General features: G+C 37.1%; 1 protein-coding gene and 1 pseudogene across 11 annotated transcripts in view; one reads left to right on the top strand and one right to left on the bottom strand.

Annotated features, from left to right (window-relative positions):
- Positions 1–238: 238 nt before the first annotated feature.
- LOC309815525 (phagosome assembly factor 1-like) lies at positions 239–1407 on the bottom strand (annotated as a pseudogene). Its single transcript has one exon. The product of its transcript is annotated as a phagosome assembly factor 1-like (transcript).
- A 2083-nt stretch (positions 1408–3490) lies between these two features.
- Positions 3491–27626, top strand: part of TIA1 (TIA1 cytotoxic granule associated RNA binding protein) — a gene marked incomplete at its 3' end in the record, with an annotated part of 59409 nt that continues 35273 nt past the window's right edge. The window contains exons 1-11 of one of the 10 annotated variants that reach the window (XM_082642711.1): positions 3497–3793; positions 9860–9915; positions 11858–11954; positions 15306–15404; positions 15913–15967; positions 16138–16170; positions 17313–17400; positions 20611–20686; positions 26507–26615; positions 27007–27102; positions 27208–27292. In XM_082642711.1, coding sequence (XP_082498837.1) covers positions 9896–9915; positions 11858–11954; positions 15306–15404; positions 15913–15967; positions 16138–16170; positions 17313–17400; positions 20611–20686; positions 26507–26615; positions 27007–27102; positions 27208–27292 — 758 coding nt within the window. In that variant the 5' untranslated portion in view covers positions 3497–3793; positions 9860–9895. Of the gene's footprint in view, positions 3794–9859; positions 9916–11857; positions 11955–15305; positions 15405–15912; positions 15968–16137; positions 16171–17312; positions 17401–19020; positions 19761–19782; positions 19899–20610; positions 20687–26506; positions 26616–27006; positions 27103–27207; positions 27293–27626 lie in introns of those variants that run through there. The other 9 variants (XM_082642707.1, XM_082642710.1, XM_082642709.1 and 6 more) reach the window with 9 other exon arrangements.

Below are 27626 nucleotides of genomic sequence, written 5' to 3'. Positions count from 1 at the left end.
CAGAGTTTGTGCTTCTCTTTGCAGTCTGTGTCCCCTGTTGGCACCAGCAGGCTGAGAATGGACAGAGGAATATCTGGGCCCCTCACTCCATGGCAGAGCACCCAGCCTGAGCTCCAGCTCAAAATATCACGACAGCCCTTCACACTGACAAGGTGTCCAAGAAAACCCACAGGGTGGCCTGCTGAATAGGAGGCGATACACAGTTCCATGGGGCAGAGGGGCATGGGTGGTGAGGATCCTAGCGGAGCTCCGTGGCCCTCAGGTGTGCACCAGGCCTGGGAGGGCCATAAATGATCACCGAGGCAATGTGGTTGTTCTGCATGACCTCAAAGATCATCCGCTGAAGACCAAAGCAGAATGTGGAGCCAAATGGGTTGGTGTTGCCTGGGGAGGAGGACCTGTGCAGGGCAACAGCCTTCTCCACAGGATGGCCCAGAAGCTCTTGGATGTTGCCCCCCTTGCTGTAGGTCATTCATGTTTCTGTCTGACCATCTGCATTTTCTCTCTTTACAGTTAGTGGGCTCTTGAACTCACAGTGGTGATAAATGTTAAAATTATAATGTCCAGGGTAATTGGTGTGTAGGACAAAGTTCTTCACTTTGAGTGTATTCGCGTCAAAGAGGATGTCCACTCCAAGAGTGAAGTAGTTAAAAAAGTAGTCATTGCACTTGGATGGAACTTGCTTATCAGGAGAAGGAGAATGAATCTTCATTTTGTCTTCTGACTTGTAGAAGACCTTGTGTGGAGAGCTAAGCATGCTAAGAACATCTTGGCAGGAACTGCCAAAAAACACTAAGAATTCAAATACCCACATCTTGGCATCTGCTAATACGCTGGGTCCGCAACCTGTGGCAAGTAAGCAAAGTCATAAACCTGAGGGTCCAGTTCCATCTCAAAGAACATCTATACTCTCAGCACACACATTGCCCAGGAAACAGTTCAGAGGCATCATGGGAACCTTGGTATCCTGTAGGCTGTTTCCACTGTAGAAGTGCATTCGTTTCACAATTGCTTCATGGGTTGTCTGGAGAGAAGCTAGACCATGGGCAAAACTGGGTTCGTACTTGGGAGCCTTGGTCCATGAATCTAGCTGAAAAGAGAAAGACAGTCCTGTGAAGTTGAGGTGGAAGAGCTGCTCAGTGGAGTTGTACACTCCAGGATGGGTTGCATCGAAAGACTGGTCAGTCTGCTCAATGGTGGGAGCTATGGCTTGAAAATTGAAATGCACACGACAATATTTTAACTTTACTTTAGTCAAGTCATACATTTCGATCACCTTAAGTCTCTGATAGTTTGATCCCATCCTGAGCCAGGTTAAAGATGAGGTGATGGCTTAGAGGAGACCAGTGCAAATTCCCATTGCTCGTTTCCCAGAGAACGCTGAGGCACCACCTCCACACCCAACATTGGTTTGGTTCGCTGATCCGGCGGCCTCCCTGCCGCAGAGCAGACAGACCAGAGCTCACCTGACTGCCAGCAGCCTCGGGAGGCCCTGTGCATTAACTTCTAATGGACAGAAAAGTCCTCAGAGATTTCTGAAAGATTGTCTCCCAGGCTATAATCCTCAGGTTGGCTCAAATAAAATTCTCTATTTCTTTCTTAGATTGACTATTAATCAAATTTTTCGTGGACAATATAATGTCCAGAATAGACAAATCTATAGAGACAGAAGATTAGTGGGCTGTGGCGGTGGGTGGAATGGGGAATAGGAAGTGACTTCTAATTGGTAAGGGTTTCATTTTTTCGGCGGTGAAAATGTTCTAACATTGATTATAGAGATGGTTGCACATCTCTCTGATTACACTAAAAAAAACACTGAACTGTACATTCTATCTTTATACATTTTTTTCCTTTTTTTTTTTTTTTTTTCTTTTTGGCTGCCAGCTTGGGGGATTTCAATTCCGTGACCAGGGGTTGAACCCAGGCTGTGGTAATGAAAGCCCAGAATTCTAACCATTAGGCAACCAGGGAACTCCCAAACTGTACATTTTAAATGGAAGAAATGTATGTTATGTGAATTACATCTCAAAAAGTTGTTTAAAAATATTATCCACTATTAACATTTGTCTTATTCATCCCCAAAAGACTAATATTTGATATCTTTGAATAAAATCCCAAGAATGTGCACCAGATTCTAAAGACAATTCTAAAAATGGTTATCCAAAAGTATCGAAGTCTAAAGGAACTAATCCAAAGAAAACACCACATTTTGGGGCATGTACATTTCTCAATGTTTAAAAACTTTTACATAACTTATAAAATGCAATACAAAATACATAATGAGTATACTGAAGTACATTTCAGAGCCCTAATTTTTCTGCTTCCCTGGAAGAGGGCTGAAATTTGTATATATTCTGAGTCAGTTGGTTTTAGAATTCTTGGGACCTATTTGCATTAAATAACTATTTCTTAAATATTTTCCAGTATACATTAAATATACCAAGGAAATTCAAATATAAAGAAAAATTCCGCTAAGATCTAGAAATACATTCCAGGCTCTCAAAAATTTGGTTAATACCAAGAAGACAAATTCTTTTTTTTTTTAACATCTTTATTGGAGTATAATTGCTTTACAATGGTGTGTTACTTTCTGCTTTATAATAAAGTGAATCAGCTATACATATATCCCCATATCTCTTCCCTCTTGCGTCTCCCTCCCTCCCACCTTCCCTATCCCACCCCTCTAGGTGGTCACAAAGCACCGAGCTGATCTCCCTGTGCTTATTCGGCTGCTTCCCACTAGCTATCGGTTTTACATTTGGTAGTGTATATATGAAGAAGACAAAGTCTTAATGAAACTTTTTGTTTTTTGGCCGCGCTGTGTGGCTTGCGGGTTTTATTTCCCTGATCAGGGATGGAACCCAAGCCCCCTGCAGTGGAAGCGCCGAGTCCCGCCACTGCACCTCCAGGGAAGTCCCTTGAAACTCTTTTAAGTTAAAAAAAAATTTTTTTTAATGAGATTTTTTCCGTACAGAAAAAGCAGGAACATCCATTCAACTGTATCGGAATAAGAGAAAAGAAATCATTTCTTATATGAAAAGTAACAGATTATATGGACTCTCAATAAACTTTTATTTTTAAATAAATAAACAAGTCTTCCGGGAATAAACGTTTGCTTGTACGTAATCCTAAGGCATTTCAGCAATGCAATATACCGTAAGCGCCGCTGGTGTAGTGGTATCATGCAAGATTCCCATTCTTGCGACCCGGGTTCGATTCCCGGGCGGCGCATCCAGCTTTTATCCCTTGCCTTAAATAACTTTTATAATCTTTCTTCTTCTGGAAACACAATTTTTCATTTCCATGAAGATCTATATTTCACTGTAAATTACTGTTGACACATTCGAATCTGGAGTGGAATTCAAAAAAGTTTACTCAAGTCATGAACTAGTTAACCTTTACGCCTGCGCAGTCTGAGACATCCCCGAGCGTCGCTGGAAGAGCGGCTGCGCAACGAGTGAATATAAGGACTGAGGTGCAGCCTGGCGGCCAGGAGGTTGAAAGTGCAAGATTCTCCTGCGCCTGCGCGGCCCGGGTCACTTCGCTGGCTGCTCCAGGGCTCCCGGCTCGCCGCCATCTTGTGTTGGGGCTTCATTGTTCGCTCTGGGCCGGGTGGTTTAGTGTAATTGCCGCCGAAGCAGGGGGCGGAGTAACCTCCGGTCGGCCGAGAAACCTAGCTATTTCACAGACATAGCAGCTCAAAAGATTTGTGAGGTAGTAAAGGGTAGAGAGCTGGACCCGGAGGCGCCGCCGCGACAGCAGCAGCCATGGAGGACGAAATGCCTAAGACTCTGTGAGTCTGGGGCAGCGATGAGGGGGGCGGGATGGTGTTGGTCCCGGAGCAAAGCTTCGGCTCTGCGCCGCTCCCCAGCCTATTGTTCCCCGCGGACGCCGCGATATCATGGTTCCTCTCCCTAGCGCTCACCGGGATGCCTAGGGACCGAGACCCGGGCTGTGAGGAGACGAGATGGACGGAGACGGGGCTCAGCCCTCTAAATTAGTCCCTGCACCGTAACTACCCAACAGCGTGGCGTTTGGCTTCGTCCCGGGCCCTCTGTGGTCTTAGGCGTGGAGAAAAGATTTTCATTCAAACCTGTTTTTAGAACTCGGCTAGCCTTTTTGTTCTAAGCTCTTCTTCTCTCCCCCCTCCCCCTCCCCCGCTTCTCGATTAACCTCTTTTGATTTTTACAGCCGTCTCCCTTTCATTTTACTTTGATTTTCTCTAGAAACTCTTCCTTTCATTGACTTCCGTTGATAAGAATTTTTGTCTTGAAAATGCTTACACTGATTTTCAGGGACTTAAACTTTATTCTCGCAGTTGCCAACTGGAAAAAAGCCAAATGTTTTTTCTTGAACTTCTCTGTGGCTTTCCTTCTGTGGCACCCCCTCCCCCGATCAAAAAGCCCCAAGTCGGACCCCTTAAGGATCTTGAAACTGCTTTTTAAAAATGGAACTCTCCCCCGGAGGTATATATCAACGGAGGGGAAGTGGATATGATGCATTTTTATCGTCGCTTGCTACTTTTCTGATTGACATGTCGTTGAAGGAGCGGGGAGTTTTTAATGAAGCAACAATTGATAAGTACCTTAACATATTTAGTCACCTCTGAGAATTTTTAGACTTAGTGTTAAGTGATCTTAGTTTGGGATCTTTTCTTTGTCGTGTTGCTCTCCCCGCCCCCTCTCCTTTGTTTTTTTCGAAATATTATCCGCTGAGGTGATCGTGCCTTTGTTGCTTTTCTCGAAAAGAAGAAAAAGCCCGATGAGTTTTTGACGTAGCTTTTTTGTTTTTATTCTTAGAATACTGGCAGTTTGAGAACTCAAGGCAATAAAAATACACTCAGCTTTCATTTTGCAACTCTCTGGATATCGCAGTTGTTATGAAGTACAACGTAATCAATTATTTTTTTCGCCAACAAAATAGTTTCCGTTTTGTAATCTATATGAGAGATATAGTTACACTTGTTTTCTTAATGAATAGGTAAACTTTTTTGATAGTTTATCTCATAATCTGTTACATTATGTGTCTTTTTAATAGGATGCAGCAATTAACGCATGACTTTGGTCTTTTGCAAGATTGTATCTGTAGATGAATACTCCCTAAAAAATCATAAGCCCCATAGAGTCTATGGAAACCTTTTTTCCCTCTTGCCTCTTCGCTAGACGTATGATAGCCAGCAGCATATTGGATTAAGAACTGCTCATCTTTTATAATGTCTTAAAGATTCTTATTTTGAAATTTTTAATTTCAGAAACTGCCAAAAATAATCTGAGAACTTAACCTTTTTAGTACGTTGATTTGGGAATATCAAATAATGAAGACAACTTAAGCTTTCCTAGGCCAGTCTACAAAAGTAAGCAGTACTAGCTTGGGGACAGGGGACCAACCATTGCAGGAGAATTAATGAAGTTTTTTTTTTAAATTTATTATTTATTTATTATTTATTTATTGAATACTTATCGTTTGCCATGTGTTCTCTGTTAAGTGCTTTATGAGCTTGTGTAATCCTCATCAGAATTCTGCAGTAAATGGATCCATTTTACAGCTGAGGAAAAGCTAAGCTTAGAATTAAAGTAACTCATCCCAAGTCATATACCCTTTTGTTCATCATCCTGCAACTCTACTGTCCTCAACTCTTGACACTTACATTTATGACTAATTTTGCCTTGTATGCTTTACTAGAACACCCCATCCAAGAATCTTTTCCCCAAAGTAGTCCATGCTTTAACATTTCCTATTAGCCCCTCCCTCGCTTCTGCCTTTCTCAACCAAAACTCCCATTCTTCCAGTCAGACCAATCTTGATTAAATATGAGTAGGTGCTCATCCCTCATTTTTCCCAGCAGTGTTTTTATTTTTAATATAAAATGTTTGTTTGAATAACCTTGGGAGTCAGAGGCTTTTAATATGTTCTTAGCAATGTCTGGTCCATGGTAAGTGATCAATAAATTTGTTTTAAAAACTGGTACAGTTTCAAGCAGTGAATCAAGATTTTACTCATTCTTGAGGGTAAGATACCGTCTGATTTCAGTATTGCCTGTGTACCTGAATGGCTCAGAGGAAGTGCCTTCCTTTGCCACAAATGAGTGTTCAGCAGTGCCTTGTTAGAGACTGCCAGTATGCAATTTCTTGTCATCAGTACTCTGGAAATATACAGTTGACCCTTGGACAATGCAAGGATTAGGAGCTCCAGCCCTCAAGCCGTCAAAAATCCATGTATAACTTTTACAGTCAGACCTCTGCTTCTGTGGATTCAACCAACCGTGAATCATGTAGTACATATTTAGTGAAAAAATTCCATGTGTATAAGTGGATCCACGCAGTTCAAACCCATGTTGTTCAAGGGTCAACCGTATTGTGAGAAGTGGTTTGATTCTGGAAATGTTTTGAAAACAGAGCTATGGGAATTGCCAGTGGTTTAGCTGTTGAATGTGAGAGTGAAGTCAGCAATAACTTTAATTTGCAAACGCAATTATCAGCCATCTAGAATGTTAGTTTGTTGTAAAATATAGTTTAAAACGAGAACTGTCCTGAGAGCATGGATATCTCTAACATGGATATCTAACACTAACATGGGTAGTGTTAGATACTTTTGTTCAGACTGGTTTATGTACAGTTGGCCCTCTGTATCCACTGAAGTGGAACCCTCAGATATGGTGGGCCAGTTGTAAGAAACCTGAGCATCCATGGGTTTTGGTAACCATGGGAGGGGGCAGGTCCAGGAACCAATCCCCTGGGAGTACCAAGAGATGGCTGGCTGCATGTGGTCTGATCTCCAAGTGAAGTAGGTGCTAGCTGATAAAATAAGAGGGTTTCAGCTATCACGCAACAGAGTGTCCTTTGTGAAGAGCAGACAGTTGTTAAATAATAGTAAGGTTATGATGCTGGTATATAGTATTTGTATTATGTACAGCAAGCATTTACTGTCATACATAATTTCTTTTTTTTAATTGAATATAGTTGATGTACAATATTATATAAGTTACAGGTGTACAGTATAGTGATTCACAATTCTTAAAGGTTATACTCCATTTATAGTTATTTTATAAAATATTGACTGTATTCCCTGTGATGTATAATATACTCTTGTCATAATTTCATAATTAGTAGGAGACATACACCTTTTCCCCCTGAACTAGAGTGACTCAGGCAAAATGGGTTAATTCCCTAGCAAATTGCAAATGTTCAGAAGTAATTCTGAGAGAGTACAGTTACCTCTTTGACAAATATTTATAGAGCACTTAAATATTCCAGGCAGGGTTCTAGATAGTAGAGATATAGTATGAATGAAACTAAAAATCTCTACTCAACGAAATTTATCATTAGATTAAAACGTATTCATGTTTTTCACTCAGATTTTCAGAGGCCTCATATCAAAGTCTGCATTTTTATACATTGATTGTGGCTCATAACAAACCCAATACAGCATTCTGCCTTGTAAATTTTTCTTTGTAGCTTACATTTTCTAGAGCTGTACTAATCAAAATGAATATTTAAAATGTTTTGGATTCCGATGTTATAAATGTTTGAACTTAGTATCAGCTTTAAAAATATATATTAAATTGACATGAAATCCTATCCCAGAACTGTCAAGTTTTCACTAGCATTGATGACTTTTTCCATTGAATTTTCTCAGGAAGCTTTTTTTTTTTTTTTTTTTTTTTTTAGATTTATTTATTTTTTATTTTTACTGTACATGGGATCTTTGTTGTAGCATGTAGATTTCTTAGCTGTGGATGCACGTGGGATCTAGTTCCTCGACCAGGGATCGAACCCGGGGCTCCTGCACTGGGAACATGGAGTCTTACCCACTGGACCACCAAGGAAGTCCCTCAGGAAGCTTTTTATTTTGAAAAATTTAAAACCTATGGAAAATAGCAAAAATAGTACGTTGTAGACTTAGATAACTTTCATGTGGCTTTACCAATTGCTAATAGTTAGCCAAATTTGCTGAACCATTTGAGAAGACATCATGACACTTAGGAGCTAAATACATCTAAGAATAGGGGCATTCTCTTGTGTAACGGCAATATAATTTTCATATTAAGGAGACTACATTGAGTCAGCATTGTTAACTAATACACAGTTTATACTCATATTTTATCCAGTTGCCCAAGGAGGATGTTTACTTTCCAGTTCTGCACAAGATTGGTACATGATCTCAGAGGTGATATAATAAATATCAACATGGGATACTTCAGTCTGTGCTGTTAACAAAAAGTTCATGGAACACACAGAAGGGATATTTTAATGCTCTTGAATAAAAAGCATCTTGAAAAATTAAAACTACATAAATGTAAGAAATTTACATTATTGTTTAATAGTCCAGTTGACATTGTGACAGAGAATCTTGGCTTACAACTGCTCCAGTATCAATTTTTGTATCACTCAGAATTTTCTTAAACGCAAGCTGCAAAGCATTCAGGCATAAAAGGAATTTGTTTAAAAAGATATTGGACACTCCCAGAATTTGCAGGAAGGTTATGGAACCTGGCTTAGAAAATGTTCAGGAAAGAGAGACAGCTAACTGTCAGGCCTACAGTCCTAATCAAGCCACAGATCATCCCAGAAAGGATACTACTGCTACACCTACTGAGGACCTGATACTACAGCTCCCACTTTCACTAGGCATGGGGCTGTTTGCCACCAAAGTGGATTCTCTTCAGCCTCTGCTTCTTTCACGCCTGTCTTTGTCTTCTGTGTTCAGGACTGGTATGTGTAATTGAGCTAGCCCAGATCACATGCAAGGGAGACTATATAACCATATTTAGCCTTTTCATCTTCTGAAGAGGAGTCAGGCTTTGCCACAGGGTGAGGATTTCTCTAAAAGCAGGAAGATATTTGGCAGCCTAAAAGAAAAAAAATCTGTTACACAGGTAACTTAAATCCATGCTGTTAAGAGGAAATCCTTTCACTTCAGAAACAGAATAGTATGTGACAAAGTATGGGACAACTAAAGAAACATTTTTATATAAAAATGGGAATGAACTACAAGTATATATGTTACTTGTAGTTTATTGTAATGGTGTGGAAGGTTGAGAGCAAGTTGTTGTGTAACTTCCTCTGAAGAGACTTTCTCTAAACAGCTGTGTGTAGAGTTAATTGATAAAGCCTCCTGGAACATATAGTATACAGCAGACCACATTAAATAAACAAATATAAAGGCAATACAGACCTTAGTGCTTTTTTTTTTTTTTTTTTCTTTTTGCGGTATGCGGGCCTCTCACTGTTGTGGCCTCTCCCGTTGCGGAGCACAGGCTCCGGACGCGCAGGCCCAGCGGCCATGGCTCACGGGCCCAGCCGCTCCGCGGCATATGGGATCCTCCCAGACCGGGGCACGAACCCGTATCCCCTGCATCGGCAGGCGGACTCTCAACCACTGCGCCACCAGGGAGGCCCCTTAGTGCTTTTTAAAGTATGTTTTATTATTATTATTAGCTATCTTCAAACTACGTACATCACTTAGAAAATATTTCTGAGAAAAGCTTAAAGTCTTGCAAAGAGTAAATGATAGACTCCGGGTTCCCTAAATACTGTTCAGCTTGTCACTAGATTATCTACCTTTAGCAAAGCAGATGTTAGAATTAAATTTTCAGAAGAGCCATTTTTTTCATTTAGACATACGCAATCCTTAGGATTTCTTATAGGCACAAGAGTCAGGTAAGAATAGATACAGAAGAGTTGCAGAGATAGTACAGAGTTCTCATTTGACCTTCACCCAGCTTCTCTTAATGTTAACATCTTACTTATATAACCATGATATAGTTATCACAACTAAGAAATTAACATGGGTACAGTACTGTTAACTACAAGTTTTATTACCATTTCCCCACGCCACTAATGTCCTTTTTCTATTCCAGGATCTAATCCAAGATACCACATTGTGTTCAGTTGTCATGTCTCTATCCTGTAATATGTAAGGAGATATCTTTCATTACTGTGGCACTTTTGAAGGGTACTGTTTCTCCACTGTACAGTGACTACTGTTTTTCTCGACATACTCTGTCAGTTAGAATTGAGTCACTAAGAGTAGCCGACCCTCAAGGAGAGGGAAATTAAGCTTCACTTCAGAGAGGGAGGTGTATCAAAGAATTCTTGTCAGTAGCGATTATTACTAAGGTATTTTAATGGTGATCTCTCTCATTTCTTCTACATTTATTAGTTAGAATTCTGTAAGAAACAGCTATTGCCCCCCCAACCCTAATCTAGAATTCAGTCAAGGATTATTCATTGTATTAGGTTGTCAGTGTCTTTTAAGTCCCTCTTAATCAAACACAGTCTTCCCCTCTTTTTACTTTTTTTTAGGACAATAATCTTTTGAAGATAATCAAATAAGTCGCCTTATATAATATCCCACTTCTGGATTTGTGTAATTGTTTTATATGCCCAATATCCTGTAAACTTAGATCTAAATTTAAGCTTAGCTAGATTCAATTAGATCTTTCTGATTTGAATACTTCATAGATGATATTATATAATTCATATTGTACATACAATGTCTCATTGTTTATCCATAAAATGATTTAAAGTTTGAACACTGGGTCAAAGTGGCCAAAAGCTCTCACTTTTAAGGTGGGTTTTCCCTTTGCAATTGTTAAGTGATCTAGTGATAACTTAGGCACCCTGCAAATATCCATTTTCTTACCAACCTTTCACCTAATAGTTTTATATCCATTAATGGTTCATGCCTGAGTCAATTTTTCAGTCGGGCTTACACATTGCTAATTTAATGCTCTCTGTCTACATTTATTGACTAGCATTTTTCTATAAGGAATTGTTCATTGTTCCTTAAGATTCAGCACTTCTCCCTTTGCCATTTTAACCTATACCTGTGCCTTCACAGTAAGCATTCAATATTCTGTTGAATGGGTAAATTGAGGGAAGGAATTGAATCCACACTTTCTGGCATGTATAGATGTTTATTTTTCTGGGGAGAGAGTCCATACCTTTCATCACATTCCCTGAAGGATTCTTAGCAGAAGAATGAGAAACTACAGTTGTTGGGAGACAACGTTCTCTGATTTCAGAAGTAATAAACCTCTAACTCTAACATGTCTGGAGGTAATATCATTTTAAAATCCCATTTTGAAAATTTATTTATAAACCCTTTAAATAAGGATCATTCCCCTTCCCCCAGAAAAAGTAAGAATCATCCCAGTCATGTGGTCTTATAATACATTATTTACACTAATTAAGTTTGTTAGTCACCACTTCATATTATCTGTTAAAAGTCTCTCCTAGACTCTTTCTACTCCCTTTCTACTATCACTGATCAGTGGAAGGTTTCTCATTGAAAGGTTTCCGATTCTTTTGTGAGCATGTACAACACCTGATAAGTGATTTATCCATGATTTTTCAAAAATATGTTTACTGTGTAAGCCAAAGTATACCTAAGTTGGACAGTTTTAGGGAAATCATGTGAATTAAAAATTGAAGAAAATTTAATGTTCTCAGTAATACTGTAGAAGTAGAAATAGTTGCAAAGCTTTCCAGGATTGATTGTATAAAATGTTCTACATATTTAATGATTCATTTGAGAGATTTTGGGCATATCTTCCTAAGGTAAGCCTAGAAACTTAGAAACAAGCAACAGGTTTTATTTGTACAACCTTGAATAAAAACACACACACACTAGCTTCCCCTCTACTAACAGTGTCTCATTAATATATTTGCAAGTAACATATCTTCCATATGTTTTGAAAGAGATTTTGAAGTTTTCACAAACTTTTAAAAAGTTCCCAAATAGTAGATCCCAAAGGTCTACCTATTCCCCATATTCACTCTCCAGTAATCAGCTTTAGGAACTGATGCAAAAGAAGCAAATTTAAAATGATGAATTGTTTTTCTTTGTGTTTCAGATATGTCGGTAACCTTTCCCGAGATGTGACAGAAGCTTTAATTCTCCAGCTCTTTAGCCAGATTGGACCTTGTAAAAACTGCAAAATGATTATGGATGTAAGGGTATTTTATTTAGTTAACTTTCTTTTTTTTCTTTTCTTTGAGGTTGTCCATGATACATTATTTAAATCCGTTACTTCCAGGAACTCTTAAATTGGTTTACACAGTCTAAATTCATAGGGGTTTTAGTAAATTTGTAATGAATCCGTTTTGGCCACGAAGTTTGTTTTAGTAAGTAAAGAAAGAAGAGAATGGTACTAATCATGTCTAAAGCAGATGACAACTATATGTGGGCTCTTGTTTTAAAGTGTATTGAGGCATCAGAATTGTTTGTTTTATATGTGGTATCAGTTGATTGGCTAAACTAGAAATTCAGTTATTACAATTAAAATGGGAAATTGGGTAAAAAAAATAATAGACTTTGATACTGTGAAAGTGTTTTTAACTTAATTTTAAAGGTCATGATTCATGTTTTTCTTGTATTGTGGCAATGCCCATCCATCAGACCTTAATGTATAGAAAAAACAGAATTCACTCATCTAATTGGTATTAATCCTGAGTCATAATGTGTGTTAAAAGGCACCTTGGGGCTTCCCTGGTGGTTCAGTGGTTGGGAATCCGCCTGCCAACTCAGGGGACACGGGTTCGAGCCTTGGTCCGGGAAGATCCCACATGCAGTGGAGCAGCTAAGCCCATGCGCCACAACTACTGAGCCTGCGCTCTAGAGCCTGCATGCCACAACTACTGAAGCCCGCACGCCTAGAGCCTGTGCTCCGCAACAGGAGAAGCCACTGCAATGAGAAGCCTGTGCACAGCAACAAAGAGTAGTCCCCGCTCGCCACAACTAGAGAAAGCCCGTGCACAGCAAAGACCAAAGGCAGCCCAAACTAAATAAATTTATAAAAGGCACCTTAAAATTCTTTTGATGAGAAAAACAGTGCTAAAGAGAAATCCTTTTATCCCTGGTCTCGCCTACCTTTAAACTTTTGGTTTTCTTTTCTCCAGGAAAGAAAATCATATATGTGTCTGTATCTACTACTTTCTCTTCTATTGTATTTCAGTTTAACTTTTTTTTACTTGGTATTTTAAAAAATAATTATTTAGCCAGTTGGCTTTGGTTTGTTGTCTCGGATTTTAAAATGTCAAACCTTTCTCCTGGGATTTCCCCAGTGGTCCAGTGGTTAAGACTCTGCCTTCCAATGCCGGTTCGATCCCTGGTCAGGGAATTAAGATCTCATCTGGCGCGGGGTGCAGCCAAAAACTAAAAAAAAAAAAAACTTTCTCCTAATGTGGTAGGGTCACCTACAAATAATATAGATGGATTCAACAGATGTTTTTTGTCCTTTACACTCTTCTAAAGTGTTTTCTTATCACATTTAATATCTGTATGCCTTTGGATAAAGAAGGAAAGATTTCTGTACCCTTAGAGAAAGATAAGAGGGAGAGATAGGGGACTATGATGGAGAATTTAAAACCAATCTTTCATCTGGGGCTCCTTCCTTATCTTAGTGATAGCATTTATGGAATGCCTACTGCCTGTTATTTTAATGCTGATGCCTTATCACAAATGCTCAATAGAAACATTACAAAGCAGATGTTATTCCTTTTTTATTATTTTTTAAAATTTTATTTATTTACTTTTGGCTTCTTTGGTTCTTTGTTGCTATGCACGGCTTTCTCTAGTTGAGGCAAGTGGGGGCTACTCTTCGTTGCGGTGTGCAGGCTTCTCATTGTGGTGGCTTCTCTTGTTGCAGAGCATGGGCTCTAGGCTCACGGGCTTCAGTAGTTGTGGCTCATGGGCTCTAGAGCGCAGGCTCAGTAGTTGTGGCGTACGGGCTTAGTTGCTCCGCGGCATGTGGGATCTTCCCGGACCGGGGCTCGAAGTGTCCCCTGCGTTGGCAGGCAGATTCTTAACCACTGCGCCACCAGGGAAGCCCTTCCTATTTAATATATACAGAAATGGGGCAAAGCAAGGATGTAAACCCAGATTGATCTCTTCTTTCCATAGGTCTGTAGGCTGCTGTTCTCTCTTTGTCTTTCTAGATATTTGCCTGTTAAAGATCACTAGGCAAAATGTTAATGACTGCTGGACCTACAGAAAAGGCTAGCTAGGTTACCTCTGCCACTTTGTATAAATTTTGGATTTTGGTCACTCAAAGGCTTAGATTAACTATTCCTTCTCCTCCTCCTTATCATTATTTTATTATTATTAAAGTCTAAATTCCCATCTGTCCACACTGATGCACTGATGTTCATATTTAGGAATTTTATACCCCCTAGAGTATAAAGGCTGATAATGTATATGCTTAGAATTTTTTTTTAATCTAAAAAGTAGTTGTTTTTTTTTTTCTGGGTACAAATTAAGTAAAATGAACATTCTTATTTACTTGTCTTACTCTTAGGTGTAAGCCACTTTTCTAACCACATTCTGATGCCTGTCAACATTGATCTTGGTAATAGAATTCGCATTAAATATAGTATTAGTTTGATTATACAATTTTAAAAACATTTTTATATTCTCTAATGTTTTTAAAATAAAATAATGGATAGTTTCAATGCCATCAATTTTGTGGTTGCCTCCTTGCTCTAAAATTCTTTAAAATCATTGCCAGTGACTTTTTTTAACTGTTAATTGTGCTTGAAACAAAATGGCATATTTCTTTCTTCTGTTATCATTCTAGTCTTTTGAATTAGTTTCTTATTTTAACAGTTCTGCTTAGGAGATTATGGAAAGAATTAAAAAGTCATTTGGTATTTTGTACTGATAGGTGTAAAATATTGGGTGTTTTTTCTGCTTCTTTAATTTATAAGAAAACATCCAGGCTTCACCTGTCATCAGACCTCAACTACTTGGAACACCAGTAGAAAAGAGGAGAGAGGTTTCTTTTTTCTTTTTTGGCCGCACCGCGGCTCGTAGGATCTTAGTTCCCTGACCAGGGATTGAACCTGTGCCCCCTGCAGTGGAAGCGCTGAGTCCTAACCATTGGACTGCCAGGGAATTCCCGAGAATTTTTATTTTTAAAAGATTTCTAAGCAGGCAAAAATTTTGATGTCAGAGAGTCCACATTCTAAAACCTATTCTAAAACTTTACTTACCAGAGAACCTCTTCAGTTTTCAGAGCCTGTTTACTTACATTTTAGTAACAGGTTTAAGAAGGTTAATTAGAACACTTAGTCATTAATAAAAGATTAAATTATATATAGTAATATAGCATAAGCTGTTGAAGAAGATAGCTTTCTATAAAAATAGTTCATTTTTTAGTGTTTACTGCCTTATCGAAACATTTACTTGCAGAAAAGACCCTTCGTTCTCCATGGCCTGATACTGAGATGTATAAAACTTTGTATAGTTTGAAGGTATTGGGAGTATAAAACTTAAAATTGGCTTTTGTGTTTCTTCTTCAACAGACAGCTGGAAATGATCCATATTGTTTTGTGGAGTTTTATGAGCATCGTCATGCAGCTGCAGCACTAGCTGCTATGAATGGGCGGAAGATAATGGGTAAGGTAAGCTGTCATAATTAAAGAAGGTGACTTGCACTGGAAAATTCTAAGTTGTATACGGTTTTGTTTCCTTTTTAGAAGCATTGTATTCGCTTTACAGAAAATGATCACATTTAATATTAAGAAGCTGGGATAAAGCATTTAGAGGGTATGTTTATGTTAGTATTCTTCATGGTGCCTTGTACGTGGTAAATACTAAGATATTTGTTGAATTATTCAAGCTTTGATGAAAGACCTAGGAACATTGGATACTAATGGGGAAGAATAAAAGAAAAAAATTTATTGGTACTTTAGAAAGGTTAGTTGAATGTTAACAAAGAAGTATGTATGGTTAGGATTTGCTAACATTATTCGTATAAGTGTACATTAAAAAATAAGTATTGAAATTTTGACCAGAAAGTTTGAATACTTCATCTCAAACATATACCTATGTGTTCATAGATGCAAATATTGTAATATCTGATTATTACCTTTATTTTTATGGAGTATAAATGTAGAAACATTTTTTTAGGAAGTCAAAGTGAATTGGGCAACAACCCCCAGCAGTCAAAAGAAAGATACAAGCAGTAAGTATATTTTATACTCTTTGAACTTTTGTGTTTATTGTACATAGTAGTTTTATTGTAAAGCATATAAACATCATACATTTGCAGTAATGTTTTGATCGTTATCCTAAGATATGATTGACTGTGTTTGTGTTAATAAATTTAAGAACAAATCTAATCTTTGTCATCAGGTAGTACCGTTGTCAGCACACAGCGTTCACAAGGTAATTGTATCTTCTTAAACATAAAATGAAATCTCTTGAAATGGTATTCACTAACCACCTGAAGTTTTTTTGTTTGATATTGGGGGGAGCGGGGAGGGAGGGGTCGTATTTCTATTTGTCTCTCTGGCAATATTTTTCCCCCTTTTTCCCACTGTTGACCAAGTGTGGTTTGTCCACTACTTTGGTGGTATTTTAAGTTCTCTGATCCCCATTGATAGCAGCTGATGCCTTAGAAATACTTTCACCACTGAAGGGCAAGATACCCTGTTTCCTTGAGGTCATGATCTGTGCTTCATACCAGATCTTCTGATTGCTTGAGTTGCTCCTGAAACTGTGTTTCCCAAGTGGCAACCCAACGTGTTGCTTAAGGCCTGCCAAATAGGGGTAACTTTTCTTTCCAAATATACTTTGTCAGAATTGATATATATGTCCATTTAAAGTGTTGATCCAACTATTTTGTATTTTTAAAGTGTCTCCTTTTTTTTTGAGCATTGTCTTTTTAAGAAAACTTCACGTATGGGAACGTTTTTTCTCTCCAGTGCTTTTTTAATGGCTCTGATATAAAGTGAAGGGATTACTGTTTTCATTCTGTTGCCTTCAGTCTTAGTTCACTTGCACATGGATTCACATAAACTGAATGGTGTAATGTCTGGGCAACCAGAACTGTTGGCTTTTGAGAAAACTGTCAAATACTTTAACATCAAACTGTTGCAATGCAAGGTATTTCTTTGATTGTTCTTCACAAAATATGGTTAAACCAAGTATATCACATAGGTAAACTGAATAAATGTAAATAAGTACTATTAGAATGGTAATGAAGTCATAAATATATATATATATATATTGCAAAACTTACTATTATTAGTTTATTTTTTAGGCCAGTATAATAATTGGCTATAAGTAGAAATATAACTGTCAGTTTCCCATTAGATATATCATAGTCCTTAGGAGAATCTTTCCTGTATTGCCACCTTGATTCATTATGTTTAAAACTGATAGGATTTGTCTAGGTATAGGATAGTGTTATACTTTACTATAATCCATAAATTATTTTAAGAATGCTTTACTGAATAGATTTTAGCATTTTTTTAAATTCTAAAATTTTATTTTTCTTTTCACTTCCCCTTCCTTCCCCTTATAAGATCATTTCCATGTCTTTGTTGGTGATCTCAGTCCAGAAATTACAACTGAAGATATAAAAGCTGCTTTTGCACCATTTGGAAGAATATCGTAAGTAACAGAAGATAAATTTAAAATGCTTTATATTAGAAACAATCTTACGTAGAAGTAGTTTGAAAATCTATTATGAATTTTGGACATTAATTTCAACACTTGAATGTGATATATTAATATTCATTTGAATAAGTGTATTGTTTAGAGACTATTCAAGCAGTTAACAGCCAAAGATTATTTTCCCATTGATAAATAAATCTTTGGTCTTCAGTTATCTTAGAATTCTTTTTCAATTAGCTTTAGCTTTTAAGAGACAAATGTGCTGTTGTGCCTATTGTTTCTTATATGAGTGTCTTGCTAGCTTGGTCATAATCTTTAGTGAACTTGTGCTATGACTAAGGAATTTAGACCCTTTGGCACTTCTATGATACCATGCATTTTCTGTTAATATATTTTAACAAAAAGAAACCTTAACAATTCAAGCCAAAACGCAGTTATTAAATGTTAATTCCCAGGTATCTATCCTTTTGTTGTTGCTGTTGCTATTAACAATAATAATAATGCCTTTTAGTGTTTTGTGAAGCACTGTCTTGCTTGCATTTGTTATTAATTGTATAGTTTAGGCCTTTTATAAAAAGCTCACTCAAGGAGTATTCATCATAAAAGAACTTTATATTTTGAAAAGCATGCCTGTAATAGAGTAAGAATAATAAGTTGATGATTGCACTTTCTTAGCAGTAATCGTTGAATTTAGAATACAAAATTTTTAGAGTTTCTCGTTGCTTTATTATTGTTATTCCAGCTAGAAGAGTAGGAAAAAGGAAATGTTAGCTTTGGTTTGGTTTGATGAACAGACGAACAGCAGAGATGAGAAGGAGACTGGACAGTAAAAGCTGGTGGTATTGGTGTTGAATTTTGGAAGTTTTCGTTTGAAGAGTTTTAGTTTATTGGTAGGAGGATGAAAATGCATAGTGACCAAGGAATGACCATAAGTAAGGGGCCAACTTTAAAGGCAGTCACATGATTAGGGTTTACAAGTAGACTCTTCTGTTAGGTGACATTTTTCTTTGTCTCTTAGAACTGACTTTAGGAAAATTAAGTTCTAATTTCTTGATTGTTCCTTTTAATCTGCTTTAGGGCTTTGATTATGGTTAGCTGGCTTTCTAGCTGGCTTTCAAATATCTAGAGATTGGAAAGGTCTTAACCTTTTTGGCCTCTCAGTTTCTGTAAATCTCTATGCAAAATTTTATGCTTGTTTTCATTTTGGTGTGGAGTATCTTTGTAAGTTTTATCCTATTTTCAGATTAGTCACAGGACCATAAAAGATTAAAGAACTCTGATATAGATCTTTGCTGCTTCTTCCTTAGAGAATCCTTTCAGATATAAGTAAGAATTAAATATATTTTGGCTAACATTTCCTGAAACTTACCTTTAAAAAGAAAAGCCTTTTCTAACATTTTAACAGATTAAATGCTATTTTATTAAATGTTTCGATTTTGATTGCAGTAGCTTTTCTGAAAGCATGGGAATTTTAGTTTGGCATTAGATAAAGATTGTTTAACAATTGGTGAGTTTAAGTTAAATGACATTCAAATTTTAGTAATTTCATTACTTTTTAATCAAGGATCAATAATTTCTTTTTGTTAAATATGTTGGTATCATAATTATAGTCTGTAGATTTTCTTAGAGTCAACTGTGATTACTGATGTATATATCATTTTTTCTTGGTAAGGCCTTACGTCTTATAATTTTCAGTCGAGATAATGTCTAAGCTTTAGGCTACCCAAAGAGTTAGTGTTTCTAAATTTGAAGGAACCATTTTCAGTTGGTAGCATCATTTCCTGATTTTTTTCAATTAAAGGAGATAAGTTGATAAATATATATATTGAAAGGTTCTCATGATAGTCAGGTATTCCCCGTAGAGATCCTACGACAGTGCTTGATTTATAAAAGGTGTGTAGTAAATGTTGGCCTATTAAAATATTTAGTATATAAAATACAGTACTTTCTTTCCCTAATTTATATAGCTTAAACTTTTCCTGTTCCTTGAGTTTAGGGTAGTCTAACAAATTTTGCTATAGAAATGAATCAGCTACAAATTAAATGCATGTGTACCATACAGATAATTTTAATAAGTATTTTTACATATTGAGAAGTGGCTTGCATTAGTTTTCCCCTTTCACCATCACCTCTTTGTCATTTTGACCCTAAACACTTAATAAATCACTCCTAAATTGATCAAAATATGCTTATGTATACTTTAATATAAAATTATATTGCATGGCTTTCTGACTTGGGTTTTTGTTGTAAAAGTGCCTGTTTTGTTCATGTGTCCTGAGAGAACAAGCATTGTGACATACCTGGCTAACTTAAAAGCAGATTGCCTGTGAAGCACAATTTGAGTCCAATTTTTTGAGGTATGGAGTTTTAGCTATCATGGCTGGGTTTTTTACTCAATCTCAAATAATAGGGCTCTGGTTATTTTGCAGAGTATCTCTGAAGAATGGACAGAATTGCCCTGGCTAACTACAAGCTACGGTTCACAGTGGATAAATGTTGGCGTGCTTTTTTACTTTCTGACTTTTTAAAATTTTGCTTTTATATCTTATAGTTTCCAATCAATCTTATATGATTGCTATTTTAGAATTTAGTATAAAATCTTCTCTTATATAGTATAAAACTAAAATGTGTGTCTAGTATTTTTCTTCAATGATTTAACATTTCTGAAAAGTCAAGTTCTCAAAATTTACCCATAGTCCGGAAGGGGGGTATGAACTGATCTGAGAAAATGAAAAAATTTAATTAATTTAGGGAATATACAACTTTTTCATTCTTTTAGTTTCCAGTTTTCTATTTTAATTTTTTAATGATTAGGTAGTAAGTATATAGTATCAAATAGCAAATTATAAATTGCATGGTTAAAGAAAGCCATTCATTTAGTGTGCCTGTGAACCCTATAAGTTAAGTAAAATTCATGTGAATAGCTGCTTTTACCATGCTTAATATTTAAAAATTTAAAAACTTTGAAGTGGGAGGCAGCTTCTGTACAATGTATACATATATATTTAAGAAGTTATTGATTTGCATGTTTATAAAATTAAGCCTCATTTGCTAATACATGATAAATTTTATAGAATAAAAGGTGAATTTGCATTAAAGGTTCATTTTAATGAAGATGAAACATGAAAATGAGTTGTGTATGAAATTCTCACTTGATATCCAGAGGAGCGTTTGCAAACCTAAACTTCCGATTGTTTCTGATTTCAGAGATGCCCGAGTGGTAAAAGACATGGCAACAGGAAAGTCTAAGGGATATGGCTTTGTCTCCTTTTTCAACAAATGGGTGAGCTAAATAAATAAAAAATGCATGCGTGGTGCTATAAGAGTAAAGGATAAAAATATTCATTTTGTTTCAATTGTTAATCATTTTCCTCATCTGCCATTTGTTCATTTCACTGATAATTAATACCTTTACTAGAGGATATCTTTTTTCTCCTGTTTGGTCATTTAGTCAGCATTTATTTAGCACCTGATGCATGCAAACTACTGATAAAATGTTTTCAGAATATAGAAAGTAGAGTTGTTTAAATCATCAGCCAAAGTTAGATATTGACTATCTCATTTATATATTTAATTCATTATGTCCCTGTTTTACATTCCCATGGTAATTCAAAAGTAGCTAATAAAATGTTCCAATGGGTGGGAACTTTTCTTAAAATTGTATATTAATGTGAAAATGTCTCATCATTTCCTTCATTCAGTAAACATTACTGAACATGAATTTGCATGGACTTGAAATTTCTGGGTTTTGCAGAGAAAAGGAAGGATAGCGCATTTTGTCAAATGAGAGGTGAAAGGGTATAAAGAAGGAAAAGGCTCATATGTAGTGTGATGGCTGGATAAAATCTTTGGTATGTTCTCCATACAATATAATACTGTGCTGTTGTTTACAAAAAAGAAAATGAATGAGGAAGCTCTGTAAGTACCGGTTATGGAAAGACTTCCATGGTATATTGTCAGGTGAAAAAGCTCTTTTGTGTAAAAAAGAAGTGTGTGTGTGTCTGTGTGTGTGTGTGTGTGTGTGAGAGAGAGAGAGAGAGAGAGAGAAAGAGAGAGACAGAGAGATTTCTTTTCCCCTTTCAGGGATAACAAGAAACTTGTAGGGTTTCCTGTTTGGAGGGTAGGTAATGAGAGTTAGGCAGATGGGCAGCAGGGCAGGAGGCTTCTATCTCTATTGTACTGTTTGAAGTTTGAACCTTATAAATATTTACAGATTCAAATAAATAATTTTTTTAGTGTGATAACTCAAGGTTCCAAACAATTAAATGCAGAGATAATCACATTTCTAAAAATATAGGGATGGATGGTAGGAGAATTTAATGCACTAATCTTGGAATATACACTAAGGTTTCATTAACCTTAGATTTTATTGTATTGCCTCTATGTTACGACTGTTGTTTGCCAACGATTACTACAAAAATATTGTACTTTCTGTGTAAGAGTGCCTTAGAATGAGCCACTGAAATTTTTGATAATATAAAATGTATTTTAGAAAGGATTTTCTTACTTTAGTAAATGGAGTATTTGAAATAGATATCATTTCTTGATGACTTCAGGTCAAATTTATGAGCATCATTCTGAGTCTTTTAAAAATACCCCGATAAAAAAAAAAATACACCCGTTCGCAGTTACGCCAAATAGTGTCAAATTGTCTTGTTTTTTTCTAGTTCTTCTGTCTGCTTACTTTGAAACTGTTTGGTTATTCCTCCCTATGAACTCTTACTATCCAGATACTTGGTATAGCAGCCAGCTTGCAACCATTTTGCCCCAAATTTACTTTTCAAATAAAAAAATCTGCCCTAAAAATGTTTATACGGCTTGTAAGTTAAGGCAAAAGAGGGTAGAATGCACTGTAATGGTATGTCCGCTGTTTGCACAGTAACATCATATCTTGCAATCACATTGTTTAAATGTATAGCTATCATCTTCCTCTCATGAAGTGAAAATGTCTTCTAAGAAGTAGGTTAGCCTAAGAGGTCAGGAAAAATCCGTATATTAGAAGAAAAGTTGCACATGGTAAAGCATGTTGAGAGGTGAAGGGGTAAAATCTCCGTCATGTATGTGTCCCATCTACCAAGTATAAGATGAGGTAAGGAAATAAAAACTATGAGAATGTAGCTGGTTCTCAAAGCTTTACTGTTAATCACAGCATAATATTTAGGAAAGGTAGAAAAATACCTCATACAATGGATTGATAGCCACAATTAGTATGAGTTCCTTAAAGGATTGATAAATAGGATATTAGTGTCTTGTGCTACTTGGGGAAATAGGTTGAGGGCTTTGGGTTGACTAAGAGCTCATTTTTTCCATTTGAGATGATGGAATATATACCCTTGCTATATGAAAGTCACTATTTAATGCATATTTAGTATGAAAGTTAGATAGCAAACGATGTCTGTGTGTGGCCTCTGGAGTTAACCATAGATGGATTGTAATCCTGACAATCATCATATGATAGGTGTAACTTTGAGTAAGTGATTTAATGTGATCTTCCCAAATTTATATTTCAGTTTCTGTACATTTGGGATATGTGATTGGCAGGCATTCTCAGTGCCACAGCGCTGCCTGAAAATACCCCTGGCTCCCTTGCCTCTTCCTGTGTTGTGTGTGCTAGGCAAACTCCAGTACTGGTTGAACATAGCCTCTCTGCCTACTCTGAAGTAATTGAGTATTGCTAGAGAAAAACTGAGTCAGTGTTTTGCTTCTAATTTAATGGTCACACATTAGATGAGTACATGTTACTGTCTTTGCAAACCTGTGTTTCTCTAGTAAATTTGATTTCCTGTTCTTTGGTAACTATTTCATGCCCCCTCATTTCTCCTCGGATATTCCTCACTCTTTTCTCCATCAACACCCTGAGCTTCAGCTGAGAAAACAGAAGCTATCATTCAGGAATTCCCTGAGCTTTCAGCCACCAAACCTACATTAAATGCACTCACCCCCTCCCTCTTCCTCCTGTTACAGTGGAGGAAAGGTCCTGTAAAAGACCAAATCACTTAGGATTGGCTTCCCACCATTCCGTCCTTTTTAAGGACTTTGACCACGTGGTTATTCTGGTTTTTTCCCCGACTGAAGCTTTATTGAGATATAATGCACATACCATAAAATCCACTCATTAAAGGTATATGACTCATTGGATTTTGGACTATTCACAGTTATGCAGCTATCACCACCATTTTAGAATATTTTCATGACCCTGAAAAGAAACTACGTACTCACTAGCAGTCACTAGCTGTTTTCTTCTACACCCTCTCCCCTCAGCCTTGAGCAACTATTAAATCCACCTTCTGTCTCTTTAGATTTTCCTGTTCCAAACATTTTTTATAAATGGAATTGTATAATATGTGCTCTGCTTGTTCTTTTGTCCTGTGTCATCAGTCTTTCCCTCTTCAATGAATCGTTCCCATCAACCAAAAAACATGTCTCTTAATAAACTTAACTCCATATCCCTTCCTTATCTGCATCCCTATTTCTCTTAATAATTCAGAATCCAACTTCTCAAAAGAGTTGTTTGCATATTCTTCCACTTCTTTGTCTCCCACTCACAATACACATACACCCCACAGAAAAAATTTTCCCTCTTCTGTGAGCAAGTAATTGTATTTGTTTTCTAGGGCTGCTGTATCAAAGTAGCTGAATGACTTAAAACAACAAAAATGTATTCTTTCAAAGTTCTGGAGGATAGAAGTCCAAAATCAAGTTGTCATCATGGCCATGTTCCATCAGAAGACTGTGGAAGAATCCTTCTTTCCCTCTTCTTAGTTTCTGGTGGTGACTGGCAGTCTTGGTATCCTTGGCTTGTGGCTGCATCACTCCAGTCTCTGCCTTGGTCTTCACGCGGCCTTCTTCCCTCTGTATGTGTCCACGTTAGCTTCTCCTCTTCTTACAACGGCCCTTCTTAAAGGGCCCACCCTAATTTGTATTGACCTCATCTTAACTAATACATCTGCAAAGACCCTATTTCCAAATAAGGTCACATTCACAGTTATGGGGCAGGGTAGGTAGGACTTCATATAAATTTAAGAGACACAGTTCAACCCACAACAGTAATTAAACATCGTATGGAGTTTGTTAGTGTGGTAAGCAATATTTGTTTCTTTTTTAAGAATATGCATTTCCTTTTTATGTGTCTCAAGAACAGCTTTTAGTTTGACTGTTCTTTTGTGCTAATTTAAGCTGACATTTGACATATGCAAACCAAAGCTGAACCCCATCTACTTTTCACTGTACTTTTTTTTTAATAAGTTTATTTATTTTTTTGTATACTTATTTACTTTTGGCTGCGTTGGGTCTTCGTTGCTGTGTGCGGGCTTTCTCCAGTTGCAGTGAGCGGGGGCTACTCTTCGTTGCAGTGCACGGGCTTTTCATTGTGGTGGCTTCTCTTGTTGCAGAGCATGGGCTGTGGGTGCGCGGGCTCAGTAGTTGTGGCTCGCGGGCTCTAGGCGTGCAGGCTCTAGAGTGCAGCCTCAGTAGTTGTGGTGCACGGGCTTAGTTGCTCCGTGGCATGTGGGATCTTCCCGGACCAGGGCTCGAACCCATGTCCCCTGCATTGGCAGGCAGATTCTTAACCACTGCACCACCAGGGAAGTCCCTTTTAGTCTACTCTTAAGCTGGCTTTTGTTCTTACTCTATACCAGCACTGCCCTTTTCAAGTTCACCTCTTGACTTCTGCTTGCTTGACTCTGACAGTAGATTTTTGACGGTTTCTTCCTTCATCACTGGCTATTCCTTCTTAGTCACCTTAGCTAGTGATCTCTCCTTTACCCAGATTTCAGATTTTGCTGTTTTTCAGGGCTCTATCCCAGCATGCTTTCTTTTCTCTCTGGTCTTTCTTCATGACTCTGAATCTTATATCTCCAGCTCCGTTTACTTCACACTAACAAATGGTCTTCATTTAGATGTCTTACAGATATATCAAACTTAATGTGTCTTAAATCGTCTTTGTTTCTTCCTCAAACTTGTTGCCCTCCTCCCTCCCAGGCTTCTCATTTCCATTAATGCTAGCACTATCCTCCCTACTGCCCAGGCAAAACCTAGGAATTATCTTTGATTCCTCCCCTTTGACTTACTGTGCACATCCCTCCCCACCAATTCTCTTGACTCTTCCTTTAGATTACATCCACTGCTACTGCAATAGTCCTGGTCACTGACTGTTTTTTTAATCTGGATATTGCATTAGTCTCATAAAGTGTCTTTTTCCTTTTACTATCTCCCAAACTGTTCTCCTTCTTAAAACATAAGAACGGCCTTCTTAAAACATAAATCGGATCATGATAATCTTTCCTAAAATAATCAGTTTTTTCCTTTGGCAGTTTTCCTTTTTTGCACACTAGATTCCAGTAAAACTAGTCATCTTTCTCATGCTTCTTTAAGATGCGTACCAAACACTTTCCTGCCTTAACACACCTTGCAGTGCTTTTCCCTCTACCAGGAACACCCTAGTGTTTTGACTTTTCTAGCTCCTCTTCCTCTCTATTTCAGCTTAAATGTCATTTCAGAGACCTTCCCTAATCATGCTGCTCTAAAGTAGATTCCCATGCCTGTATGTCAGCATGGGATATTCTCTCTCTCAACCTTTTGTTTCTGTCATGGCATTTACCACAATCTGTAATTACTTAATTTGTCCCCCGCAAAAGAATGTAAGTTCTATGGCAGCAGAGACCATGTCTACCTCATTGACCAATGTTTCCCTAGCACTTAACCTGCTGTCTAGAACATGATAGCTGTTCAGTATTTACTTGTAAGATGACTGAGAAACCAAACACTGTCATTAAAAGCATGTCGGATTGTATAAAGTGCAATTTTCATCCATAATAGTATGGGTTGTTCCATGAACTTTACAATGGCTGCCTCATAAGGGCTTTTGGGCTCGAGTCTTTCAGGTGATTAACATTCCCAAAGTCTGATATCCAAGTAAAAGAAAGACAGTTTAAAAACACCATTGTGTTTTAGGAAAGCTGTCATATATTGTGTATTTCACAAAGCATTTCATTCAAAAAACATTTGTGAAAAGCAACTATCCTTGAGTTTTCTCTATTGCTGACAATTGTTTAACGTCAACTAATAGTGGCTTCTTTGTCATTTCTAATGTTGTGTGGAACAGGATGCTGAAAACGCCATTCAACAGATGGGTGGCCAGTGGCTTGGTGGAAGACAAATCAGAACTAACTGGGCAACCCGAAAGCCTCCAGCTCCAAAGAGTACATATGAGTGTAGGTGAATTGGAGAAGAAAAGGAAATGTGGAATTTTGGAGGAAAATACACTAGATTTTAAATGTTAGAGCTGTTCCCGGAGACTTATTGCAGAAATAGATGAGAAGCAAATCAAGACTACTGTTCAAAAATGTACTTAGTTTTCATTTTTGTAATTATAAATAATAAATTATATCTCTAATGTCAAGTCTCCTGTTAAATAGAGAATATTGAGTAATTTTTAGACATTCTTGGGGGAGGTTTAATCCTCAATCAAATGTAATATGTATTAAATAAGCATTTTGATCAAGGTAAATATTACCATTACAGTAGTGTAGTTAATGTTGCTTTACTCTTTCTGAATGAACATTTTATTTAATGAATTAAAAATATTAAATTTTTCCTCCCCAGCAAACACCAAACAGCTATCATATGATGAGGTCGTAAATCAGTCTAGTCCAAGCAACTGTACTGTATATTGTGGAGGTGTCACTTCTGGACTAACAGGTATGGGGGCTTTACCTATGTGGCATCTTGAGATTAATTTTTAAACTAAAAGGCTTGGTACTTGTAGGATTTTAATGTGGGTTGTTTTTGTTTTTTGTCTAACAGAACAACTAATGCGTCAGACTTTTTCGCCATTTGGACAAATAATGGAAATTCGAGTCTTTCCAGATAAAGGATATTCTTTTGTTCGGTACGGGTGGTTTTTAAAAAAATGTTTCCCCCCAGATCATTTTTGAACATTTAACTTAGTGGTTTTCTTTAAAATTTACTTTGGTTATAAAGAAATAGAAGTTTCTCTAGTGTTTATCATATTTGCCACTTTTTTAATAGCTCTCTCCTTCCAACACAAGGCAAATAAAACATTCTATTAAAAGAAGTTTCCCCAGAACTATAAGATCTTTGAGGGGGAAAAAAATGAAAATATGCTATTTTATTGATTCTTTTATATTAACTTCCTGTTATACTTCAGGCTCAGTTTGATTTTTAAAAATAGGTTTTATTCATAAGCACTTTATTCATTTTTA

Source organism: Mesoplodon mirus, assembly GCF_964341445.2.
Source record: "Mesoplodon mirus genome assembly, chromosome: 14".
In the NCBI taxonomy this organism is placed as follows: domain Eukaryota; kingdom Metazoa; phylum Chordata; class Mammalia; order Artiodactyla; family Ziphiidae; genus Mesoplodon; species Mesoplodon mirus.
The sequence above is the reverse complement of the archived record's forward strand: the minus strand, read 5'-3'. Positions and strand labels throughout refer to the sequence as shown.